At 40.9% G+C, this 24,063-nt stretch overlaps 1 protein-coding gene across 6 annotated transcripts in view; it reads right to left on the reverse strand.

Moving 5' to 3' along the window:
• The window catches only part of NCOA2 (nuclear receptor coactivator 2), a 269,019-nt gene that overhangs the window by 55,237 nt on the left and 189,719 nt on the right, over nucleotides 1-24,063 (reverse strand). For all 6 annotated transcript variants that reach the window (XM_059043643.2, XM_059043637.2, XM_067017573.1 and 3 more), the window contains one exon: nucleotides 1,427-1,530. In XM_059043643.2, coding sequence (XP_058899626.1) covers nucleotides 1,427-1,530 — 104 coding nt within the window. The remainder of the gene's footprint in view (nucleotides 1-1,426; nucleotides 1,531-24,063) is intronic.

The raw sequence follows: 24,063 nt of genomic DNA on the forward strand, positions 1-24,063 counted from the left end.
AATAAACAGTCCACCTAGTTAAGAGTTTTCTCATCTGCTTCTAAGAACCAAGTGGGAAGTAGCACTCTCTGGCCTTCCACTGCCTTGTGAATTCTGGAAAATCAGGTTAAGTGTGTTTTTGCTTTTTCTCTAAAAATTGTTGTTACATGTTTTCAAGCCAGTGATAAAAGAGATATACACAGGGGCCAACGTGGGGTCATTTAAAGTCTTTTTGGCCAGGAAGGTCAGACCCAAGGAATGAATTCTGTCATTTCTAAATATAAAGACCAGGTCAGACAAGCTTTACATTTCTTCTGTGTCCCCCCACCCTCCGATTATATGGTAGATTTTCACAGAATTAGATTTTCTAAAAATAAAAATCATCTTATGCACCAACCAAAAAAAGGGGGCAATTATTGGTTATCCCTGCTTTAAAAATCCTAATTTCTTATATACGTGCAGCTGCTGCAAGTTAAGTGATTCTACAGTGGCAATGCTGCAGAGCTTCTGGCCATGCGGTAATTTTCAATCTCATCATATCATCAGCAGAGTAAATTATCCTGAGAACTGACATAATTTATGTCTCAGGGCTCCTGTGCTTCTTGTTATATATTCACTGACATTTTTTCCCTCATCTTACCATAGCCTACATCTTAAATTTTAATTCTGGAATAGGTACAGCAAAGGACTTGGTGTTTAATACTGTACTGGTTAATAAAATAAGAAAGCGGGACTTTACAAATTCTAGATAGTAGTCCGGTCATAAAACTTCCTAAAGTTGATAAAGAAAAGGCAGTTACGACAAACCATTACACTTACGAGTTCTGCCTATTCCTTTAATTTTCATCTTTATGAAATCAATTAACTAGTTGAAGTAACATAAATAAAAAGCGTAAACCTCCTTTTTTAAAAAAAGTTTTGGCCGTACTATGGGGCGTGCGGGACCTTAGTTCCCCGACCAGGGATGGAACCTGTGCCCCCTGCAGTGGAAGTGCAGAGTCTTAACCAGTGGACTGCCAGGGAAGTCCCGAGTAAACCTCCTTTTGGTCCTCAAATTTTAACCTGTATATATAGGCATATGTACATGCATATATGAAAATCTAAGAATTCTGGGAATGTTTCAAACCAAAACAATATCACAGAATTCAACAGGACTTGTGAACACGGTTTTCCAAATTGAATGCTCAACTGACAGTTAAAGTTGGTCAAATTTGTATTCTAATCCACTTAATTTAATTCTGTATTATCAATTTTAAACGTATATAAGCTGGAATCCGGAGTAAAATCTAGATACATATTATTAATAGTAAGCTCAAGAGGTCAGCAGTACTTCAACTTTAAGAGTGAAGATTAAGTGTGGATTCTCAAATTACATTCACTTGAAAATTAAATGGAATAATGGATAAACAACATTGTAAAATACAGAACCAAAATGAGGGTGCACTACCTCAAGCATCATAGGCCCTAGTGCATCCTTGTCGATGACACCCTGCCCGGTAGATGACACGTCTGACTTCTGCACTTCATCTACGTTGGTGGCTGCTGCTTTCTCTGCAACAAACACAAGTGTGAATTCAACGGCAGTGCTATTTCAAGGACAGAGTGACACAGAAACATTTTTATTGTAACGATTTCAAAAATCTCCAGTGGGATCAGAGCCAGCTATAAAAAAGTTAGACTACATCCCCACCACCACTGCACAGGAGAAACTGCTGGAAGCCAGAGCCGGAACATTAACTTTTCTCCTCCAGAACCTGTGGCGCAGCCCCTTTCATGCTGCCGATAAAATGAGTTTAGGGGTTTCCTGCCAGTCCCTGACAAGCATTTTTTTCCTCGATTGCAAAACCGCTCTATACCGCGGCACAATGAGTGTCGCCTGCAGAGATTCCCCGAGCTGGGATGGCCCGGGGCTTGTTGTTCAGGCTTCAGGAAAGAAATCAAAGATGCATTTGAAGAAGGAATAAAAACGCGCCCTGACCACTGTGGCTGCTCCCACGTGACACTCCCCTGGCTCTTGTACTGTCCCACCTCTTGTCGCCTTCACATTTAAAGTGAACAGAAAGACTGGCCCCCGTCTGGTGGAAGGTGCTTGACGAGGTAAGGCAGAGAGAGAGAGAGGCACCCTATCAAGCACTTGGAGAATTTCAACGGCTGCCCTTTTATCTGGTCCAGAGGTGTGGACTAAAATGTCTCCCCATGAGGCCTGGGAAGACATTCCATCATGGAAAAGTCTCACGGAGGAAACAGATGCACAGGCATCAATATACATATGCAAATGGGTTATTTCAAGAACGCCAAGAAAAGTTTAAAGCACAACAGGTACATCCCAACAACTTGCTAGGAAACGACACAAAACAATGCAGTCGGTTATTTGTCCTGAATAAAGTATATCCTGGTTTACACTGCGTGTTATCATTGTAATTAAATGCAAGTAAAGAAAACTGTGAATCAACCTAGTACTCAGAGTCAACTTGCTTTCATGAACTTAGTAGACTCGGTTTCCTTTTCTTTCATAACAGAAGATTTTACACAGTATTTTGAAAACCTGTCACGTTTAATTTGTACCTGGGAACCTAGAAAGTAATTAGGAATTACACAGGCCCTCCAAACCTTGCTGCTCCCTGATGGAAAACGTCCACATGCATATTTACCAGTGGAAAAGGGAAGAAGGCCTGTGTAGTTCAAGTCTAAGCTCAGCCACTTAGTACCAGTCAGAGCACGTCATTTCAACTTTTTAAGGCCCTAGTACCTGCCTTCTCGCATCACGGCCTGTGACAGGAGTAAATGGGATGATGTGTAAAACACACTTTAAAAACCAGAAAGGAGTTTACAGATGTAACTTACTACTAACATAGCTGTCTTTTTAAAAATCTTTTTTTAATTTTTAAAATTCATTTTTATTTTAAAAAATATTTATTTATTTAGCTGTTCTGGGTCTTAGCTGCGGCACGTGGGATCTTCGTTGTGGCACGCGGGATCTAGTCCCCTGACCAGGGATCGAACCCGGGCCCCCTGCATTGGGAGCGCGAAGCCTTAACCGCTGGACCACCAGGGAAGTCCCCGTATCTGTCCTTTTTTAAAAAAACTGGAGTAGAGTTGCTTTACAAGGTTGTGTTAGTTTCTGCTGTGCAGCAAAGTGAATCAGCTGTAAGTATACACGTATCCCCTCGCTTTTGGATTTCCTTCCCATGCAGGTCACCGCAGAGCGCTGAGCACAGCTCCCTGCGCTACGCAGTAGGTGCTCATTAGCTACCTATTTCATGCACACTAGTGTGTATGTGTCATTTATTAGCTCTCCCTTACTGAGATCCAAATGCAGAATTCAGAAGCAGAGTGTCTGTTTTCTCAATGACTCTGCGACGTTCCTGATTCACCTGCTTAGATCTGAATAATTGTGGCCAGCTATGAACAGACACATAACTCGTCTGACAGCCTTTCTAACTCAGCACGTGAGGATCTGTTGGTCCCCACTTCATTTCTTTCCTTGCTGCCCTCCCTAGCTCTTGACTGTAGGTCCCTTACCTTATCTGCTGGCTTGGTCTCAGCCCAGCTCCTCAGCCAGTCCTAACTGAGGCAGGCAGCACCTCAGGCTCTTCAGACAATTGCTGCACGTGTTATCCCCATCCCCTCGCCCCGCCCCATCTTCCCAGAATCCTTCTCACCACCAGGTAAACGCACGTGGGCCAGACCCCCCGGCCCGGCCCCCACTTCCGCTAGTCACTCTGTAAGGCTGTAGATTTCTTCTCAGTGTCTGCTCACTTTCCCGCACGAGTCCGCGGACAGGACTGGCCCCATCAGCTGCTGCTTCACCTCCTCTTCCTCTAATTTAACAGCCCTGCACTGTCGGGGGTCTGTGCAGGCTTCAGGCCTAAGGATCCCTGAGTTTCCTTAATCCTGAATCTTAAAACCCATGTAACAGGTATTATAAATGTGCACGGTCGTACTGCATTCTCATTCATTTACTTTTTGTCTGCGGTGTTGTGGCATTCGGGGTGTAGGAACCATGTGCTAACACCCTGCAGACCGAGTAATTCTCAGCCTTTCCTTGGCCTCCTAACCATTCACAGGGGCACCGCGCTCCCATCAGCATCTTCGGTGGCAGCAGTGACTCTCAAAGCGGGACGCTGAGCCTGAGAAGACCTCCCCAGAGAAGGTCTGTCAGAATCTGCAGATTGAAAGGTCTTCTTTGCACAAGATTCTGCTACATCTTCTTGGAAGGTATCATTTCTTCTCCTCTCCTGCAGTGAGAACCCCAGCCCAGGAAATAGTAATACTATCCCCACCAGGAGTTTCACGAAAGGGGTATCCTTGGTGTATCCTCAGCGGCCAGCACCATCCCTACGTCAGAGCAGGTTTTCACTGAATATTTGGTTGCTGACTGATGAGACCAGACCCACTGCTGGCACTGACTCCCAGGAATGCAGGGGCAACTAGAATCGAGGGTGGTGGGGAAAGGAACTGTTTTCCCCTTCAGGCCCACTGGCCTTCCAGGTGCAGGGGGGGTCAGCAATATGGGGAAAGGGTCTCCTGAGGACAACTGGGCTTAAATGATGAATCATCTTGTCTTGCCTCAGTCATTAACTTTCAAGGTATCTCACATTCTTGCAGGCTCCCAGGTCCTTCCAATCCTTCTCCTGTTACAACAGGTGGTGTTATTCTTCTTGAAGAAAGGACTGGGACTTCCCTGGTGGCACAGTGGTTAAGAACCCACCTGCCAATGCAGGGGACACGGGTTCGAACCCTGGTCCGGGAAGGTCCCACATGCCGTGGAGCAACTAAGCCCGTGCGCCACAACTACTGAGCCTGAGCTCTAGAGCCCACGAGCCACAACTACTGAAGCCTGCACACCTAGAGCCCGTGCTCCGCAACAAAGACAAGCCACTGCAATGAGAAGCCTGCGCACCACAACGAAGAGTAGCCCCCACTCGCCGCAACTACACAAAGTCTGCACGCAGCATCAAAGACAACGCAGCCAAAAATAAATAAAATTTTTAAAAAAGAATGGACTTAATTTAGATTAAGGTGAGGCGGAGTGAGATAGGAGGCAAAAGCTAATCACAAAGGCAGCCCCATACCTATCACTTATCATAGGAAAACATTAGGCTATTTGTCATATGAGATTCTGATATCACAATAGTAATAAATTATGGTTTTCTGTGGTATCTATATTAATGCCTCATTTTATGGCAAAATAAATACAAAATAACAAAGTTTGTATAACCCATTTCTGAGTCCTCTCTTAAAAAAAATTAAAGTATAGTTGATTTACAATATTACATCACTTTCAGGTGTACAACATAGTGATTCAATATTTTTATAGGTTACACTCCACTTAAAGTTATTATAAAATATTGGCCATACTCCTTGAGCTATACATTACATTCTTGGGTCGTATTTATATTTCCCAAGTCTTTAAAAGACAATCAATATACTTTGTGGGAGGTTGGCAGTTTGAGGATCTGATTATCACTCTGAAGACCCCAGTTTCCTGAATTCATTAATTAATATTTTGTGGAATTAAAAAGATTCAAACTTGGAAAACTCAATCATGCAGGTTCCTAAACACTGATAAACTTTCAGGTCAGGGTATTCTAAATAGTCTAGCGATGTGCTCAGGCACTTAATTTTTGACTTTTATCGGAAAATAAGAATGAGGGACACTTCCCTGGTGGCCCAGTGGTTAGGACTCCGTGCTCCCAATGCAGGGGGTGTGGGTTTGATCCCTGGGCGGGGAGGTTCTGCATGCTGCGTGGCGTGGCAAAAAAAAAAAAAAAAAAAAAAAAAGAAAATATGAAGAATGAGATTGTATCTGCATAGCATTTTCTTTCATCTTTAGGAATCTACAGATCAGGTATATAATTTAGGGCAAGGGCCTAAAATTTAATGTAACAGATAACTTAGAGAGGATAAAACATATGTTCGGGCTCTACTGTAAAGCCTGGACAAAAATAATTATCATCCTGAAAAACTGTAATAATAAAGCATGTCTTTTTTTCCTCTTTATAACATTCAACTGAAAAATCTTCAAATGGAGAAAAGTGGCAGCTAACATGCAGTCACAGAGAATGTGGGGCTGCCATGGGGAAATCGCCCAGCTACACTGTCCACGTGTCTGGATGTCTTGCTATGTGTCTCACTCATATTTGTGGTGCAGATGGAGTGAAGGATCCTCGTGGGCTGAGAGCTTACATCCAGCTGCAGGGGCAAAGCACTGACAGCTGAGCCAAATGAGAAGTGAGGGCTGAACTGTGAGGAACTAACTTTAAGTTCACAGAAGGGATAAAAAAGGCTGGACATAGCTGAAAATACTTCACATCCATGGTAGTCGAATTGGATTCTGCAGGATTCGTGAGCCCATGGCAAAAGCAATGGGCGTGTGGCATCCCTCCGAGCAAATCTCAGCCTGGCCTTTGAAACCAGTGTTATGGAATAATGGCAAAAAGACTGTCTAAACTGGAATTCTAGGAATCTGACTCAAAATGAAAACAACAAAAATGTTTCCCAAGGTCAGTCTGAAATTGTGGAACGTGTGCTGGAAAGAAAACTCCAGATGAGACCATTGATTATCTGCAAGAGAACTTTTAAAACGCTCAATATTTATACAACACTATTCATATATTTACTAAGAGACTGGGAAATGTTCACTACTCACAGAGTAAATAAATAAGAAAGCAGGGTGAAGAATTTAGGGCCCTTCACACCTATCCTCACTAAGTGTCTGTATATGTGCATTTCCCTGCTAATTTGTCATCTATTATTCAATCCTGTATTAGATATGTGCTTTGGCTATTTCTCAGTATTAGAATATCAATAATATGAAGTGATAGAAAATACCCAGAAATGTGGCTTTACCAATGTAATTGGAATCTAAATTAAACTGGCCATGAATTTATATTATTTGGGTACTTTTCATGAAGTACTACCTCTGTACAATGTTCATTTGGGCTTTGAAATTAAATAGGAGGAAGAAAAGAACTCCTCTGAGATATACTGTTATGTTAACCGGACATACATTGGTATTTTCATGGAGCATTTCAAGAATGAGTATATGCTATTTTTATGTCTCAGATATAAATAAGCTTAAATCCTCAGATATATTTATACTTCTGTAAGAACAGCTTTACTATACTAAAACATACTATTTAATATTTTAAAATTAGGCAGTTTTCTCAGTGGTCACAAATTATATTTACTTTTCTATATTTTGTATCCATTAACCATAAAAATATACTCTTTTACAAAAATCTCCTCCAGTAAACTCAACAGTTTACTGAAAGATCATCCTGGAATTTCAAATAATCAAAACCTTATGAAATCTCACTATTACAGATGGAACTCTTAGATCGAAAAAAGAGATGATAAAATTTAATTTTCAGAGCCTACAAAAAGAGTTCTCCCCCATGCCCTGACTTCCATTTCTTCCTCGTGCACTTTGACCACTAAAGTTATTCTTTTTAGATAAAGAATATGACCTAAGAGAAAAACAATGAAAACAGTAATTCTGTCCTTTTCTTCCTCACTTCCCCAAAGACAAAAATACCATGAAATAGCTCTGATCTTTTAAACAGCCCAGCTTTACAAATGCAAAGCTCTGACTGCAGAGACTGTCCAGGGCTGCCCCGTCATCTCTCTCCTAGGGCCCCTCCCTCCTGGGCGGCTGCTGGCACAGTCCCAGCTGGTCCCCTCCCCCACTTGCCTGCGCTCCAGAAATCCAACACCAATTCATTACATTTCCAGTTTCAGAGCAAAGAACAAACCCCATCTCTTCAGGGACCGTGTTAAGATGAATCATACCACAAACTGGGGGGAAAATCATTAATATTATATGCCATATGCTTTTCTTTATAAGTAGTTATTATTTGTGTTTTCTCTCAGAACACAAGGAAAGGCAACTGGGGAAGTGTTTAATCTCTAGATATTTAAGTGATTTAAAAATACATAGAAAAGTAAAATTTAAGTTTCCTGGCAAGAACAGAAACAAATCAGAAACTGCAATTCTAGCCAAAAATTTATTTATTCTTTAAAAAAGTACACTTAGGGAATTCCCTGGTGGTCCAGTGGTTAGGACGTGGCGCTCTCACTGCCGAGGGCCCGGGGTCTATCGCTGGTCGGGGAAGTAAGATCCCACAGGCTGCGAAGTATGGCCGAAAAAAAAAGTACACTTAGGTACTTTTAAAGTATAAAGTGTTTTTTTTTTTTTTTTTAAGACCTTTACATGTTCTAGAAGAACATCATTTATTGATTTTTGGTAACTTAGTAAATCTTATAATATTAGAAGGTCTTGTCTATTTATTCAGCAGGTGAACTGAGAACATACATCACAGGGCCTTTGTGCCCTGTGACCAGAAACAGAGTCCTGCCTCCTGACAGGGATGCCAGTGAGGGCTCAGAGGACAGCCACGTAATTGTTCTAATTTCAGCAGCAGTGGTGGCGACCACCAATGACTTAGAAACCTAAATGCTGTTTAATGTCTGCCCATTGGAGGGACAGGGTGATACGGCCATGATTAAAGAGGTTTATCCTCTTTCTTTTCCTTCTCTTGAAAAAAATCATCTGAAGAGGCCATGGAAAAGTTGTGGAAATTAGTTTATCTTTAAAAAGTCAGAATTTGAACAAATATCAATCATTTACTCTGAAAAATACATCAACTGAAAGATAAAAAAAAAAAGAAGAAAGATAAACCACAGGGTATTTACATCTATACATGGAAAAAATTTTAACACTGCCCATGTTTAGACCTCCCTGACGTGTAACAAGTAAGAGTTTAAAAGTTGTTTTGATGTTTGGCCAAGCATGAGGAGAGTTGCTTTTATGGAAGCAGCATTATTTAAAGTATTAGCATCTTTGACTAAAATGGAACCTGAGACTTTATGTGGTTTTATAATTAATTCCACTGCTCCAAAATGAGTAAAATCACTCACCCAGATACCTATCCGTTTTTCAGTAGACTGACGTCAAACACAAGTCTAATCACCTCCACAACAAATTTTAAGACTCTAGTGGGAATACATCCACAATTTCCACCTTTTCCTGCATTTAGGAGCTGGATGATTTCAGGTGAAGTGACTGTCAAGCCCAGCAGCACTGGGACCCACGCAGAGCAAAGAAGTCATTGAGACGACGACAGGCAGTTTCTGGCCAAGCACTACAGATAAAGTATTACAGGGAAAGTGATGCAGCATCTCAAAGGTTCTGGAAGGTAAAACCAGAGAATTATGCATCTGCACCCAACTAAAATTAGAAAAGCTGCCATCTGGCTCTGTGAAGCCAGCAGCACATTCTTATTCATTAGGAAGCATTCTGCTAACATAAAAACACAAGGCCCTTCCTGTGCTCTCCAAATGTGTTTATCTTTTCAACATTAATGCACTATATATCATCAGGCTGCTGAAATCTCCTGCCGTGCATATTAAAGACGCACAGCTGCACTTTCTTTGGGAGCGGGAGGAAGCTCAGCTCCAGGGCACCTCCCTCTCTTTCTGATACTGAGCTTGGCATTACCACATCATGGTTTCCCTTCAGCACCAAGAAATGGCAAAATGAACCAATCTCAAGGCTACCTCCACCCGGTAAAACCCCCACACTCTCTGCTTCAGAGAAAGCAGTGTGCCTGGTTTCGTTTTCACCAATGGTGAGGCATGACTGCTTACACAGAACCAACCACCATGCCACAAGTTTGAAATATGCAGGCCCTACTTTGAAAATCAATGTACTGCATGGATCAAGAGGGAAAACAGTAACCAGAAAAGATTCTGGATATAACTGGCTAGAAGATGCTTTTGTCTGTAAGAACTATCATTGACTCTGCTATTACCAATGTACCATTTTATTTAGCACCCCACTTCAATACTACCTATCAATACTCAGTGTATTGACAGGTAAAACAGACAGTGGATAACGTTTCATAGTAAGCCATGCACGTATGTAACAAATTGTCCAGAATCTCTTTCTTGTACATAATCTAAATACGTCTATGAGGTAGGAGCTTAAATTTAAAGACAGACCATGGAAGGAAAAAAAAAATCAGATACACAGTAAACCACATCAACAGTGAAAAGAATCTTGTTTAAATCCATGGAAATACGGCTTCGGAAGTACTGCAAGTGAATCAACCGAAAAGCAACAAGCACATGTCATTAAACCTCGGCTGTCAGGATTCACTCTTTCTCCAATGTGAGCACAGTGGTTTCTGCTTGCATTTCTCTAGCAATTACTACTAAGAGATGAGGGCAAAATAAAATACGAGAACTGCTTATTTCAAGTTAAATCGAATTCACTGGGTGCTGCTATCTAAGGTTTTAGGAGTTATCTGAATGAGGAAATGGAGGAATCATAATTTGCTTAGAAGGCTGAAAGGTAAGATTGAGACCACATGAAGGTAGAAAAAAAATCAATAGGTGAGAAAAATGAGAAGTGAGGTGAAGTTCGAATTCAGCACTCATTCAGAAAATTTAAGGGCAGCCTCTCAAAGGACCAAACTAATAATGTTTCATTTCTCTCAACTACGTATGTTAACTCAAGCAAGGCCAACAAAATTATACCACAGCAGCATGTAAAGTTTCCAATAAACAGGTTAAAATATGGAAATTATATGAAAAGTTGTTTCTAAAATCCTTAAGAAGACTTTGGTCTAAGTCACATCAATTTTCTATCTTGCAAATCATTATTCTGTTAATCAGCACAGCAGAACTCATCTCTCAGTCGTCCTCCCTTATGCCCTGGCAATATTTATTATCTCTCTCCCCAGATTGCAAGTATTAATAATTTCAAGTATTTTCTGACTGCTCTATCTATACAAGATACCCTTCCACCCATTCTCTTTGAAGACCCCATCACTGTTCCAGAAGCTCACAACAACCATCGCATTCTGCGATGCCTGGTGCCTATCTCTCCCTGACCCTGGCGCTGTGAGATGACTGATCTGTTTCCACATCTGTCCTGTTCACAGCGCTGCTGCCTTTGGCTACGGGAGAAGTCTTTTTATGCACTGGCTGGCACATAGTGGGTGCTCAATCATGTCTGTGTTAACAGTGAACAGTTTTATAGCTGGAGCTGAAATTCGGGATATACACAATCTATAAAACCCACAAATGCCTCTTTAGAGGGATCTATCTGGAAGAGCTTCAGTGCACACTTAACTTAATGGAGGTCTAGTCTAAGACTCTGATTTTTGTAGTCAAAGTATGAAGTAGAAAAGGGATGAGAAAGAAGGTCAGACTGTAAGTGCTAAGGACATCAGGACAATTCCCGTGGTGGTCAGGCCAATGGGGGCAGCATTAGGTGGGGAGAAAAGTCACTGATGCTCCTTCTACACCTGAGAGATGAAGAAAAACAAAAAGAGAGCAACTTTATTCATCCAGGTTATCATCTAGGAAGTTTCAACCTGCTCCATAAAGAAAGGGTAGATTGGGCATCATAGGAGGTTTTAATCAGACTCTGGGATTTTCCCAGACATTCTTAGCTCTTAAGGAACTATAAACCAATCCAGGTAGATGTCTAAGAATCACCCATTTGCCCGGGGATCCAGGGTAGAAGAGTGCTTTCAGCAGATTTCTTCTTCTTTTTTAAAAAATTTATTAGTTTTTTGGCTGCGTTGGGTCTTCGTTGCTGCGCGCGGGCTTTCTCTAGTTGTGGTGAGTGGGGGCTGTTCTTCGTTGGCGGTGCGTGGGCTTCTCATCGCGGTGGCTTCTCTGGTTGCAGAGCACGGGCTCTAGGTGCACAGGCTTTGGTAGTTGTGGCATGCGGTCTCAGTAGCTGTAGCTCGCAGGATCTAGAGCGCAGGCTCAGTAGTTGTGGCGCACGGGCTTAGATGCTCCGCGGCATGTGGGAATCTTCCCAGACTAGGGCTCGAACCCGTGTCCCCTGCACTGGCAGGCGGATTCTTAACCACTGCGCCACGAGGGATGTCCCTAAATACATCTTTAAAGTGAACCTTTAAATACTATATGTCATGAAATCTCTCCAATTTAAGCAGGAGTGGCACTCAGTCATCAGTCAGCTTTCCACAATTATTTACGGCAGCAGGCAATTAAAAAGAAGACGAGGCTCAGCTTCACGTGGAAACTGACATGCTTCACCAGGCAGCAGGCATGCAGTGAGGGTCTTAGAAACTTCAGAACCTGCATGTTTGAAAGCCCAGCAAAAGTGTGGACAAGAGGTGACCACAATTTGCATGATGAGGTCAAAGTGAAATGAACAAAGGCTGACATTTACAGGTATCCCTAAATTTGATATCCTGACTACCCTTTCTACAACAGAATCCTCTCCTTTCTCTGTGTATGGTCCTGTAATTCTCCAGTAAAATTTGTAAGCCAAGGGAAAAAAATTTCGTGATACCTCTGATAATTTAGTAATTCTCTTGGATTTTATATGTTATGTGCTCTCAAATACAAAGATTATTTAAAGCAGTCAAATCCACTTGCAAGAAATTTTTAAAAGCCATCTTATTTAAAGTCTTACAGGGATGGCAGTCCAGTGGTTAGGACTCAGCGCTTTTGCTGCTGTGGGCCTGGGTTCAATCCCTGGTCAGGGAGCTAAGATCCCAAAAGCCGCATGCAGCGTGCCCCACCCCCCAAAAGAAGGAAAGTCTGATAATTTTGTTCTCTAATAAAAGTTATGGAAAAGTCTGAGCCACAACTGAAAGATATACACGCAGTGAGTCTCATGGATTAAGAAAAAAAAAATCCTCAGGAGGTTAACTATGATCACCCAACAGGCCATGGCATGTATCAAAATTAACTATCTAATTATAAATATGAAGAAGACATAATAGTAATTAAGTTACTCCCTATCAAATTAACTGGCTTAAATTAGCTTAAAATTAGTTTTGTTTTACATATATTAGCCGTAAGAGATAAGTTTCCCCACCATTCTACCACCCCTCAAATGATGAAATAAAATCAAGATGTAGTCTTCCTATTTTCAGTTTTAATTATCCTGCTTAAACTTTCACATGCTAGATGATTTCGTATTACGCTGTCACCAAGACTTCAGTAAAGTTCTACCCAATGGCATTTTGTAACAGGTTTAGTGTGAACACAGATGAACAGTTTGAATTCCAGCAATCTGTGTCTGGAAATCCTGCCTGCCGGGTGATGGCGTATAGTGAGGCAGACACATGACAACTGGGCAGGCCCAGTATTGAGAGCCGAGATCAGAGGTAGCCTTTTCTTCTGTAGACTGAAAGCCTGGATTGGAAGAGGATGCTCTACTCATGCCATATGTAATTCACCTGCCTCTGAACTGGCAGGGGCAAGATACTGTCTTGGATTCGCATTTTCAAAAAGTTTTAAAATTTCATCAATGGACAGTGGGTTTCCCAGAGACTAGAAATGGTGGCAGTTGTTAGGTCTGTATTGCCAAGGAAAATATTTGGCTGCATGTGGGTTTTCCTGAGAGCAAGTTCGTACATGACCTCAATCTTTTCCAAGCTTATCATAATGCTGTGAGGCTGTGCTGATTCAGCAAAGCAACCCATAATCGCTTGCAAAATGCCCCTGCCTCCCAGGGATGTTATGAGGCTTAATAAGATAATGTATGTGAAGAACTCTGAGAGCCACAGAAGAAAGGCGCTAAGTAATATTATTACTCTGCATTTATAATTACAAGCAGTCTTTGTAAGACAAGAATCCAATAAACCTGTTTACAAATTTAAAAAGACATTAAATAATGTAATATAAATAACTGCATAACAAAGAAAAATGTGAAATCATGCATGCTTAAAAAACGGAAAGGATAGACTTCATCAGGCTAAGTCAAGTGAAAAGAAATAGAAATAGACAAGTTTCTACTAAAAGAAAATTACACCCCTTTGTGATAAAACAGAATTGAATCAGAAACTTAAAAGAGGGTATTTTATTGAAGTTATCTTGTGACATTGCTCGTTAATGAGTTAAATTCAGTATCATTTCTATGGTTTTTCTACCAATAAATTTAAATTAAAAAAAAATCAATGTCAGTATTAACAGTAATAACATTTCTTCAGTTATCTATGTTAGCACTGAAAACATAAATTTTCACTCTCATTGGGATAAAATATGAGTACTTAACCAAATGTAAATTTCTTTCCTTTTTAAATATCACAATAATGCTGCCTTTTTTTTTTTGGCCAATAGCGTTTGTCTCTTAGAAGGGAAACACCAGTTTTCTGTCTCTCTGGACCAGCCCAAGCAGGGCAACATGACACACGAAAATCTACTTCAACTGGGGTATTTTCAAAAGAGCAGGCCAGGCATTGCTGGGTTCTTGGGTGCCACTACATTTACTGGACAGGATTGAGGCTTTCTTGGTCCTTGGTCCCAGGTTTCATTTCCTCCAGGAAATCTTCCTGGAATCTCAAGGGAGCCAAATTTTTACCCTCTGTACCTCCAAAACACAACCATAATATATATCACTTACTACACCATATGGAAATCATCTGACTTGATCTGGATCCCCTCAGAATTCCCTCGAGACTGTGGAGTCCTTGAGCCAGGGGCTGTATTTTTCATTTCTGCATCCCCGTCATCTTTGCTTGGCCCGTACTGACCCATGCAGACACTCAGTAAGAATTTAGCTGATCCAAACTCTGGAGAAAACAGTGGAAAGAGCCCTCAAGTGTTCTGGGCAGGTTATACGGGATCAACTCCCAGCACACAGATGGTATAAGGGATTTTACTTTCTAATTTTTACTTGTAATTTTGTTTTCAAGAAGGTAGTATTTCATGTGTTTACGGGGAAACATAAACACGGTATCAGATGGTGAGGATGCAAAGATAAAAAAGATAAGCCTCACCCTCCTGCGTGTGTTTGAGGCACACCGCCAGGGCGAAGCCGAGTGTTGAAATGGGGTGAGCAGATTGTTTCTTTAAAGTGCTGTGGATTCATGCAATAAAAGAAAAATGAAATTTATAAATTTGTAAGTATTAGGAGGTTTTTAATTTACTTAGCTGGAAGACTCAGCTTATGTGGAGAGTAACGTTTAGGATACAGCATCGATCCAGATGCTGAATGGAGACTCTAATTATCTAAGATTTCACTAAGAATGCTCTCATCACAGACTGAACATGGCAAGAGCTGATTACTTAACTCAAAATAAACTTCCAGCAACACACCAGGAACAATGCATACACCTCAGGATGCTAACAGGGCCAAATTAGTTCTCTGAAGTGTAGCAGCTCAAAAGAATTTTGGAAAATAAAAATGGGGAGGTTAACGATCTTTTATATTATCCTCTCAGGATAAACCCAACTGCCAAGGAAATTAGACTTACAGGTCTCAAAAATTCAGGCTGAGAGCATACTCTACAGGAATAAAAATAAGTTGTCCAATTTTCCAAGTGAACTTAAAAGAGAAAACCCTACAATCACTTAACCACAAAACTATCTCTCTGTAAGATGGGTTACGTATCTGTCCTTTCTAAGAAAAGCACGAGTCACTGACTTAAGGAGTGGAGCTAAAATACACAAGTGTCTAGATCACTCCTCTTCCTTATCCTAATATGCAAATCACGAACTCAATTTTAAAACCTTAATTCCCAAAGGGGAGGATTAAGTCTAGTACATGAAAAGAACCTAAGGGGCTCCTCAGATTAGTATACAGAAGAGAAGCACTATTAAGGGAGTTATCATAATCAACTATACCTATATAAATATTATAGTACTGTGACTCTGAACAAGAACACCTAGTATCAGGTCTTTACAGATCCTGACATTGGATCCATAATCTTTCAGGTTCATGATGGCCACCTCCCCCTATCCCTACACACTGAGGGTCAATTTGGAAAAAAATGTGCATAATTTGTATTTTTTAAAATATGAAAATAGCATCATTGTGTCCTGTAGGCAATGGATGGGCAGTGAGTGTATTCTTACAATTCTGAGTAACTACTGTATTGAGAAGGTGGTTACTGAAGGTGAATCTGCTATTGCTTTGAAGCCACTGAATAGGGACCAAAATCTCAGCTGTCCACCTGGTCAGCCAGGTAATGTCAATTGACTTCAGTACTCACCTCTCCAACTGCACAGGTGGCCTGACCCCCATTTCTCAGCACCCCACTTAGAATATTTCCTCTGAAATACTGATGAGCCATACTTCAATTCTTCATGTAACTTAAGATCCACTATTTATCTATGTGGTCTTTGTCTCTTCCAATAGAAATTAAGAAAAGGGAAAAAAGAGAGAGAGAGAAGGAGAGAAAGACAGATACAAGAGGGATGGTATGGAAGTTCGGGGGACCCACAAGTACCTCCCGTGGGATCAAAAGAGATAAATTTAGGGTTTTCTAAAAACTGAAGAGGAAACTGGGAAGATAGACAAAGCCTGAAATACAGCTTCATTTATATTTCAAAGAACATCTGGAGCACAATTTATTATGAGTTTTAAAGATCTCCTTGAAGGTTTGTGAGTTTTCCTTTGTTACCTTCACTTTATCTGTTTCACTAGCTAAATAATTCCAGAATTGAACATTTGCTTCAAAGACAAGAAATGCACATAAAAACCTGAATTTTGTGTTGCAGTAGATCAGGGGAAGAGAAAAAAAAAAAATCCCAGTAGAAATAAAGAGAGTGGTTAATTTAAAGAAAGACAGTGGAATGGGAGGCAGGTGAAGAGAAGGAAAGATACCCCTGGCCCAGTGTCTCTGCTTTACTGGGCCAGCTCGAGGGCCTAGCTTTCAGACTCTCACACACCGAGGCAGGACCCTCCCCATCATCACGGGCCTGCCCTTCTGGAACTCTGCTCCTCTCATAAGCATCCTGGCAAGTGGAGGCCTGGAGGGGGAAGGGTCCAGGAGAGCCTCCCAGGGCAGAAAGGAAGGAAGAGGCAACCATGCTCCAGGCCTCTGGAAATCCAGGATCCTCCCAGGAAATACATGCATGTGTTGACTGATTAGCCTCTACGGTACCCTTCATCCTGTAATAAATATCGGGTCAGTGGTTCCCACCTTTTGGGGTAAGAGACTTCTTTTTTAATATCAATAATGTCCATGGAGCCTCACAGGACAGTTATCTATGCTTGAAATGACATATAACAGAGAGGAAAGGTTACAATAAATTTAGTAATGCTTCTAAAAAAATTTGTACCCTATTTATCACTACACCATCACTATAAATTTAAAACACAGCTGTATATACCCCATATATTAAGAACTGTTCTAGTTAGAAGCATTATTGGTTACCATAGGCTTTATGGAACTGGTCCAGGAATCTCATCACAAAACTGTATCCTTTTGATGGAAAATATCCTCCATTCCAAACAATTAACTTACAAATAAATCTTAGGGGAAAAAAATGGTTTTTAAAGTTTAAAGTTCTGTGTTTCTTTCTTAAGAAACCATGGCAAGTAGGGGGAAAAAAAAAGACTCACTAATTCAATCACAAGAGACATACATCCATATAATCAAAAAGACAAAAATAATTTCTTTCACTTCTGACAATTTTAGTTCTCCAACAATATTCCAAATAAAATGTACTATATGTTATTTTTTTTTTCTAATCTGACATAAAGGATCTACTAACTGAAGATAGCCTATCAAAAGAAAAAAAAAGGTCTTAAGAAGGTGAACTTAATTTTGGGGTGGTAAAGAAAACTCAGGTCAATTCCAATAGGGCTTGCTTTTTTGTTCTTCCTTTCCTTTTTCTCCCTCTATCACATATAACACTTTGAATCTTACAGAATGGTGGTATGCATATACCCGTCTAATGTAGATAGTCTTAAATAAGGAATCACCAGTCTACTGAGAAGTACTTCGGGTCTCAAGAAATAGAAGCTACACACTCCACCAAATGACTCGGGATTCCGCAATGTCCCCCATCTGGCTCTAATGGGAGTGAAAGGTACCTCAGTCATGAATGTAGGGGAAGAAGCATCACACCAAATATCAACATTATGCATTTCACTTTTCTTCCACAAGGCAAAATGTCTTATTTCCAAAACTGACAGGCCCAAAAGGAGTCTAAGTCTATTACAGGTGATCAAGGTTCTAAGACTGTAAGAGCAGAATCCAAGTCCATTTTAATGAACAATTTTTCTCTCGTGGGTACAATCTTCTACGTGATCGTGTTTGAAAGGGGCTTTCTTTTGTTCAAACTGACAGAAATGAGAAACGTAAGGCTACAAACAGCTATGGATATCTAAAACATTAAGTCTAAATATCTGAAATCTAATAAAATCCATTTTCCAGGGGAAAGTTTGCATTGCACGTTCTTCCTTTTCAGAACCCAAGCTAAAACACACTCTATGTAGTCCTGTAATACAGCTGAGTTCCCTTGTGTGAAACACAGCCCTCAAATCCCATTCCTTCACTTTACTTCTGGTCACCAAGGCAATGGGTATTGGGGTGGTCACAATGACTGTCAGTAAAATCTGTTTTGCTCCCTGAATGGGAGTGGACACCTTAACAGGCCAGAGTGCTGCTTCTCTAGAGGTTACACTGCCCAGGTAAGATGGACAGAGAAAACGATGAACATTCACTCGGACACAGCAACTCCTCATCTGCTCACATCAGGGTACAAAATGGATGTTCTGAAACAAGCTTGGTATCCAATTTTCTGGCTAAATACCAAGAAGTCATTTTTGGTCTAGACAGCAACTTTCTATTTTCTTGGGATCTTTTATCATTTTTTTTTTTTTCCTGACAGGAAAAGCAGAGCTGCCTTGAACGTGTACATCCTCCTCTGAAATAGGGATCTACAAAAAATATTCTTCCCAGGAACTAAGCCCCGATGTCTCAGGATATCTTAAATTCAACAGATAACAGGCTTACCCAATTCCCTCATCACAACTTCTTCCAAATGGCAGGAGCAAGAGTAAACAGTGGGGCAGCAACATGTTTATTCTATTTTTCAACTCCACTGGGAGTCAATGGCTTTGGAGCTCAGTAGAAATCTGGATTTCAATTCTAGTCTCAACGCTTGCACTTAAACCCTAGGTTCCCCTTCTGTAAAATGGAGCTAAGAGCTAAGCCTACCCTACAGGGTGTTGTGTGGATGGACTGGGATGATGGTGTGTGTAAACAGTAGTTCCCAGCAGGGCCAGCACCCCACACGCGTGAGCCCTCATCTTCACTGCGGGTGCTGACCCTTTTGCTTTCGACCTCATATATATTATAAACTTTGGTGGCATATAGGGATAGATCTGTTTTGTAGGACCAGAAGCTGATATAATTAGAGAGAAGGGATTCTCTTTAAGAATATAAAATTAAATATAATTCTCATTCTTCTTTATAGACAATGAGAAAAGAAACAGTAGATACTACAGCTCTGAAGAAGATTCCGATTTCTTCTTCTGAGATCTCTCTAGACTAATTATCTGAAATGCCTATGAAGAAGTGCTTCCTGACCCAAATGCAGTTTCCCCATCGAGAACACGACTTCACAGAGGTCAGTGCACGAAGAGGTCCTGAGTCTTAAGCTTCATTAGCTTAGTGGTAATTCTGCCTCTGAAAGTATACAATGTAAATTCACAACATATTTCCTATGTATTTTATGTTGCTCATCTGCCTCTTGGAAAAATGTGAATGCTCTGAATACAGAGCAACAGTATTCAGAAGAATTTCATGTCCATGAGAAATTCTTTTCTCTGGTCAACAACACCTTAGCATCTTTTTCTTTTCTTCTTCTTTTTTGGTCGTACTGCACAGCTTGTGCGATCTTAGTTCCCCAACCAGGGATTGAACCCGTGCCCCCTGCAATGGAAGTGCAGAGTCCTAACCACTGGACCTCCAGGGAATTCCCAGTATCTTTTTCTTTTCATCCTTTGATGCTGAGATAACTAGAAAAAAGACAATATTGAAGATATTTATCAGGAATCAAAGAAGCCTGGTTAGAAATGCATAGTGTTTAGAACACACAGGAGCCGGGATGAGAGGCACTTATAACCTAGAAGGGCTCTTTGTTGTTATAGTTTCTCAATCTACAATGCTTCATAGCCCTTGACTGCAGTCTCCATAAGATTTAAGATATTTAATGAAGTCACACCTAATCCCCAATGATCAAAATCTGTCTGTGCCTACATTTAATAAGTGATAAAGCTGGCATTTGGGTCTAAGAAAAAGAAGAAATGATTATAGCAAGTCAGTAAGTGCTATGACGGATAGATGGATGTCGATATATACATATAGATAGATATAGATATAAGGGAAACTGGGATAACAGAGAAGGTAGGAAAAGTACGTGTTAAAACTACCCTTAATGACACAGCAGTAACTATTATAAATCTTTATTTTGGTTTTGAGTGTGCTGCTTTTGGAATTTCTCTGTAGATCAACATTTTCTCTCATAATAAACAAAGGCAAAGTTGAAGACTTGACCACCATTCTCAGAGGTAGGTATGGAACACAGTAGAAAGATCACAGGCTTCAGAATCACCAGCTTGTCATTTGCTAGTTTTAAGGCCTCAACCTTGCTGTTTCTGCAAATCAGTTTCCTTATCTATAAAACAGACCATAGTATCACCCCTGAAGGAGTCTGGCAATTGGGTAAAGCAGGGACAGAGGAAAGAAAAGAGCAGGCTTCCGGAAGGGATGAAAAGGTAGCTGAAAATAGTATGTATGGATATATTTATATAACATGTCTTTAATACTGCTAAAAAATACAGTAGCCTTCGATATAAAGAATCTGATTCTTAATATCAACCTTTATCTATCTAAACATTACCCACATGGTAGACTTCAATATATTCTTGGAGATCAAAAAAAAGTTTTCTTTCCTACCTTCTCTGTTATCCCAGTTTCCCTTATATCTATATCTATCTATATGTATATATCGACATCCATCTATCCGTCATAGCACTTACTGACTTGCTATAATCATTTCTTCTTTTTCTTAGACCCAAATGCCAGCTTTATCACTTATTAAATGTAGGCACAGGCCAGGCTGGAGAGCCACAGGTCTCCCTCTAGGGTGAGTTCTCAAATCAGGGAGAAGGGAATAAACCTTTGCTGAGGACAAGGTACTCTAAACAGGCCTTAATGATATTTATTAATGAGTCCCTGGATTTAGGGACAGAGTGTTTTGCTTCTCTTTGTATCTCTGGTAACTTGCACAGTATGTGGCACGTAGAGGGCATCCAGATATAATCGTGAGTTAATAAGAAATCATCATGTTTAAGTATAGTCGTGGCATGGTCCCTGGTCATTTCCGGACCACACCATTGGAATTTATTTCATGTGGTGCTATTTCAAACAGACACAATAGTGAATGATGGTCCTTAATTGCCTTCTATCTTTCTTCCCTCCACTATTCTATTCATACCGTCTTGAAGAAAAAAATTCTCCGAAGAAAAAATTTCTTCGGAAAAAAGATTTTCCGAAGAAAATCTGAATTTCATGTTGCTTTCACATTTTCTCTAAACCCTAGTTTTTGGCAATTATATTATATAAACACTTATTAAGCACCTCATATGTGCAAGGCTTAGGGGAAGGATATAAAAATGAATAAGCTGGGAATTCCCTGGTGGTGCAGTGGTTAGGACTTGGTGCTTTCATTGCTGAAGGCCTGGGCTCAGTTCCTGTTCAGGGAACTAAGATCTTTCAAGCTCTGCTGTGGGAAAAGAAAAGAAAAGAAAAGGAGGGGAGGGGAGGGGAGGGGAGGAGAGGAGAGGAAAGGAAAGGAAAGAAGGAAGGAAGGGAAGGAAAGGAAGGAAGTAAGGAAGGGAAGGAAGGAAAGAAGGAAGGAAGGAAGGAAGGAAGGAAGGAAGGAAGAAAGAAAGAACAAGCTATGGTTCTTCCATCAAAGTGTTTACATGGTCACAGGGAGTTGTGTTTTTTTAAGTTTAAACTACTGTATTACATGCCAAAATGAAATACGTATTTTACCTAACAATGAAAACACCAGCTGTGCAGCTTTGGGTTAAAGAGTAATTAAGAAAAAAAAAAAAAAAAAAGAGTAATTAAGGCTTCAGGTCTGCCTAGAAGAATGGCTAGACAGGTAATAGCAGGTGACAACCCAGAATGGTGAGACCAGATGGTGGAGGGTCTCGAACACCATGCGAAGACATTTTACTTTATTTTGTAGGCAGAAGAGGCTCACCGAAAGTTTTCGGAACAAGAGTTCCATATCTAACACATTTTTAGGAAATCAATGTTGGTAGCAATGGGGATGAACTACAGAAGGCAGAGAAGCAGAGATGAGTTAAGGTAACACAAGATGACTTAAAATAGGGTGCTGAGAATAAAAATGGGAAAAGTAAGGGGTGGAGATATCACAGGACACGGTGAGGACCTGACAGAGCTGACTGGCTGGCTGCATATGGTGAAGAGGGAGAGGAGGTCGATGTGACCAGGACCCAGGTTTCTAGCCTAGATGAGCACAAAACAGGTGATGCTGGCATGGCCTGAGGCTGAGCACAGGTAACCGGACACGCCATTCTGCTAAGGAGGCAGAGGAGAGAGTGAGTTGCTTGGGGTACGGGGCGCCCAGGGGCGACGCCTGACAGGTGGCTGGAAATCTGGATGCGGGATGAAATGGCAAGGTCTGGGGGGCGGGGAGCGGGGAGGGCCCTCACTGGGCATCTGTGCAACGAGAGGCATGGAAAGGCCGGAGATCTAAAGCTGACAGGATGTAGCACAGATGTGAAAGCCGAAGGTTGGAAACAGGTAAAAGGGATGAAGGAAGGGATTTAGTTGGGGACAGAAAGAAGGTCAAGAGATGGATGAGGAAGGGAAGCCAGTGAATGAGCATGGAGAGAGTACAGACCAAAAGCAGAAGTGCTTTGAGGACAGCTGGTCAACAGTGACACAGCTACTTACGTGTACACTTGAACGTGGTAAAAATTTTATGTTATGTATATTTTACCACAATAAAAAATGGTTAAATTAAAATCAATCCTCAGGTTAAAGTTAATTGGTATCAGAGTCTTTAATCAATGGTAATTCCTATGTTCTGTGAATTATTGTTCACTGTCACATTCTTAGTAAACAAAATAGGATTCAAGATCTGATGTGCTGAGAAGATTAACTTTGGAATAAAAGGGAACTAACAACTGTAACAAGCCTCAAAACTGCAGAAGGCCGATTTTCACTCAACTCTGCACTTGTGGGAAAGCATAAGCTGTAAGGGTGAAGAGGGAGAGGAGGTCGAGGCTCCATTTCTTACTAACAAAGCTAAGAGGAAGAAAATGATCATTCTTTTCCTGGAGTTATTACTTTGAAAATATTGGGCAGGGGTGACAGAAAAGATGAGAGGATTAAAAATGGACTCCTACACTTATTAGGAGAGATAAATGACTCAGCAATTAGGAAAAGGTGAACATTTTCTAAGTAGAAATGAACGAAACATTTCAGAGTGAACAACTGTCCTAAGAGGAGGAAAGAACTGGGAACTGCCTCCATCTGCCCGCCCCACAACTACGGACAAACAGATAACAAGTCGGATCTAAGAAGGCCATACTTCCTCCTTGCCTGTAACCTATATAAAGAGGTTTAATGTAAAAGGCTTCGGGGAAGGAAACATTCTTTAGGGCAATGTGAGAACTGGCTGAAGCGAGGGAAAATGTCTAAAAGGGAAATCTCAATGCCATTGTGTTTTTTCTCATTTTCTTACTGATTTCAGATTTGCCTCCAGACATCTTCCTTCTTGTACCTCAGAACCTCCTCCCCATATGCTCAGCTTTTACGGTCATGTTTGGTGCCCTAAACTATTCAGCAATATATGATACTAAGATACCTGACTACAAAGGCATTCAGCGCTGTCATATGGAATTAGATACTCACTCTTTTCAAAGTGTCTCCTTGGAAAGGATACTCAACATCGTTAATCATTGGGGAAATGTAAATCAAAACCACAATGAGATATCACCTCACACCCATCAGGGTGGCCACTAGCAAAAAACCAGAAAATAACAAGTGTTGGTAAGGGTGTGGAGAAATTAGAACACTTCTGCACTGTTGGGAGGATTATAAAATGGTGCAGATACTATGGAAAACAGTATTGAGGTTCCTCAAAAAATTAAAAATAGAACTACTATATGACACCGCAACCACCCCGCTGGGCATGCATTCAAAGGTATCGAAAACAAGATCTCGAAGAGACATTTGTGTACCCGCAGTCACTACAGCATTATTCCCAACGGCCAAGACGTGGCAGGAACCTTAATGTCCACTGACG

This window comes from Kogia breviceps, chromosome 17 (genome assembly GCF_026419965.1).
Source record: "Kogia breviceps isolate mKogBre1 chromosome 17, mKogBre1 haplotype 1, whole genome shotgun sequence".
In the NCBI taxonomy this organism is placed as follows: Eukaryota; Metazoa; Chordata; class Mammalia; order Artiodactyla; family Physeteridae; genus Kogia; species Kogia breviceps.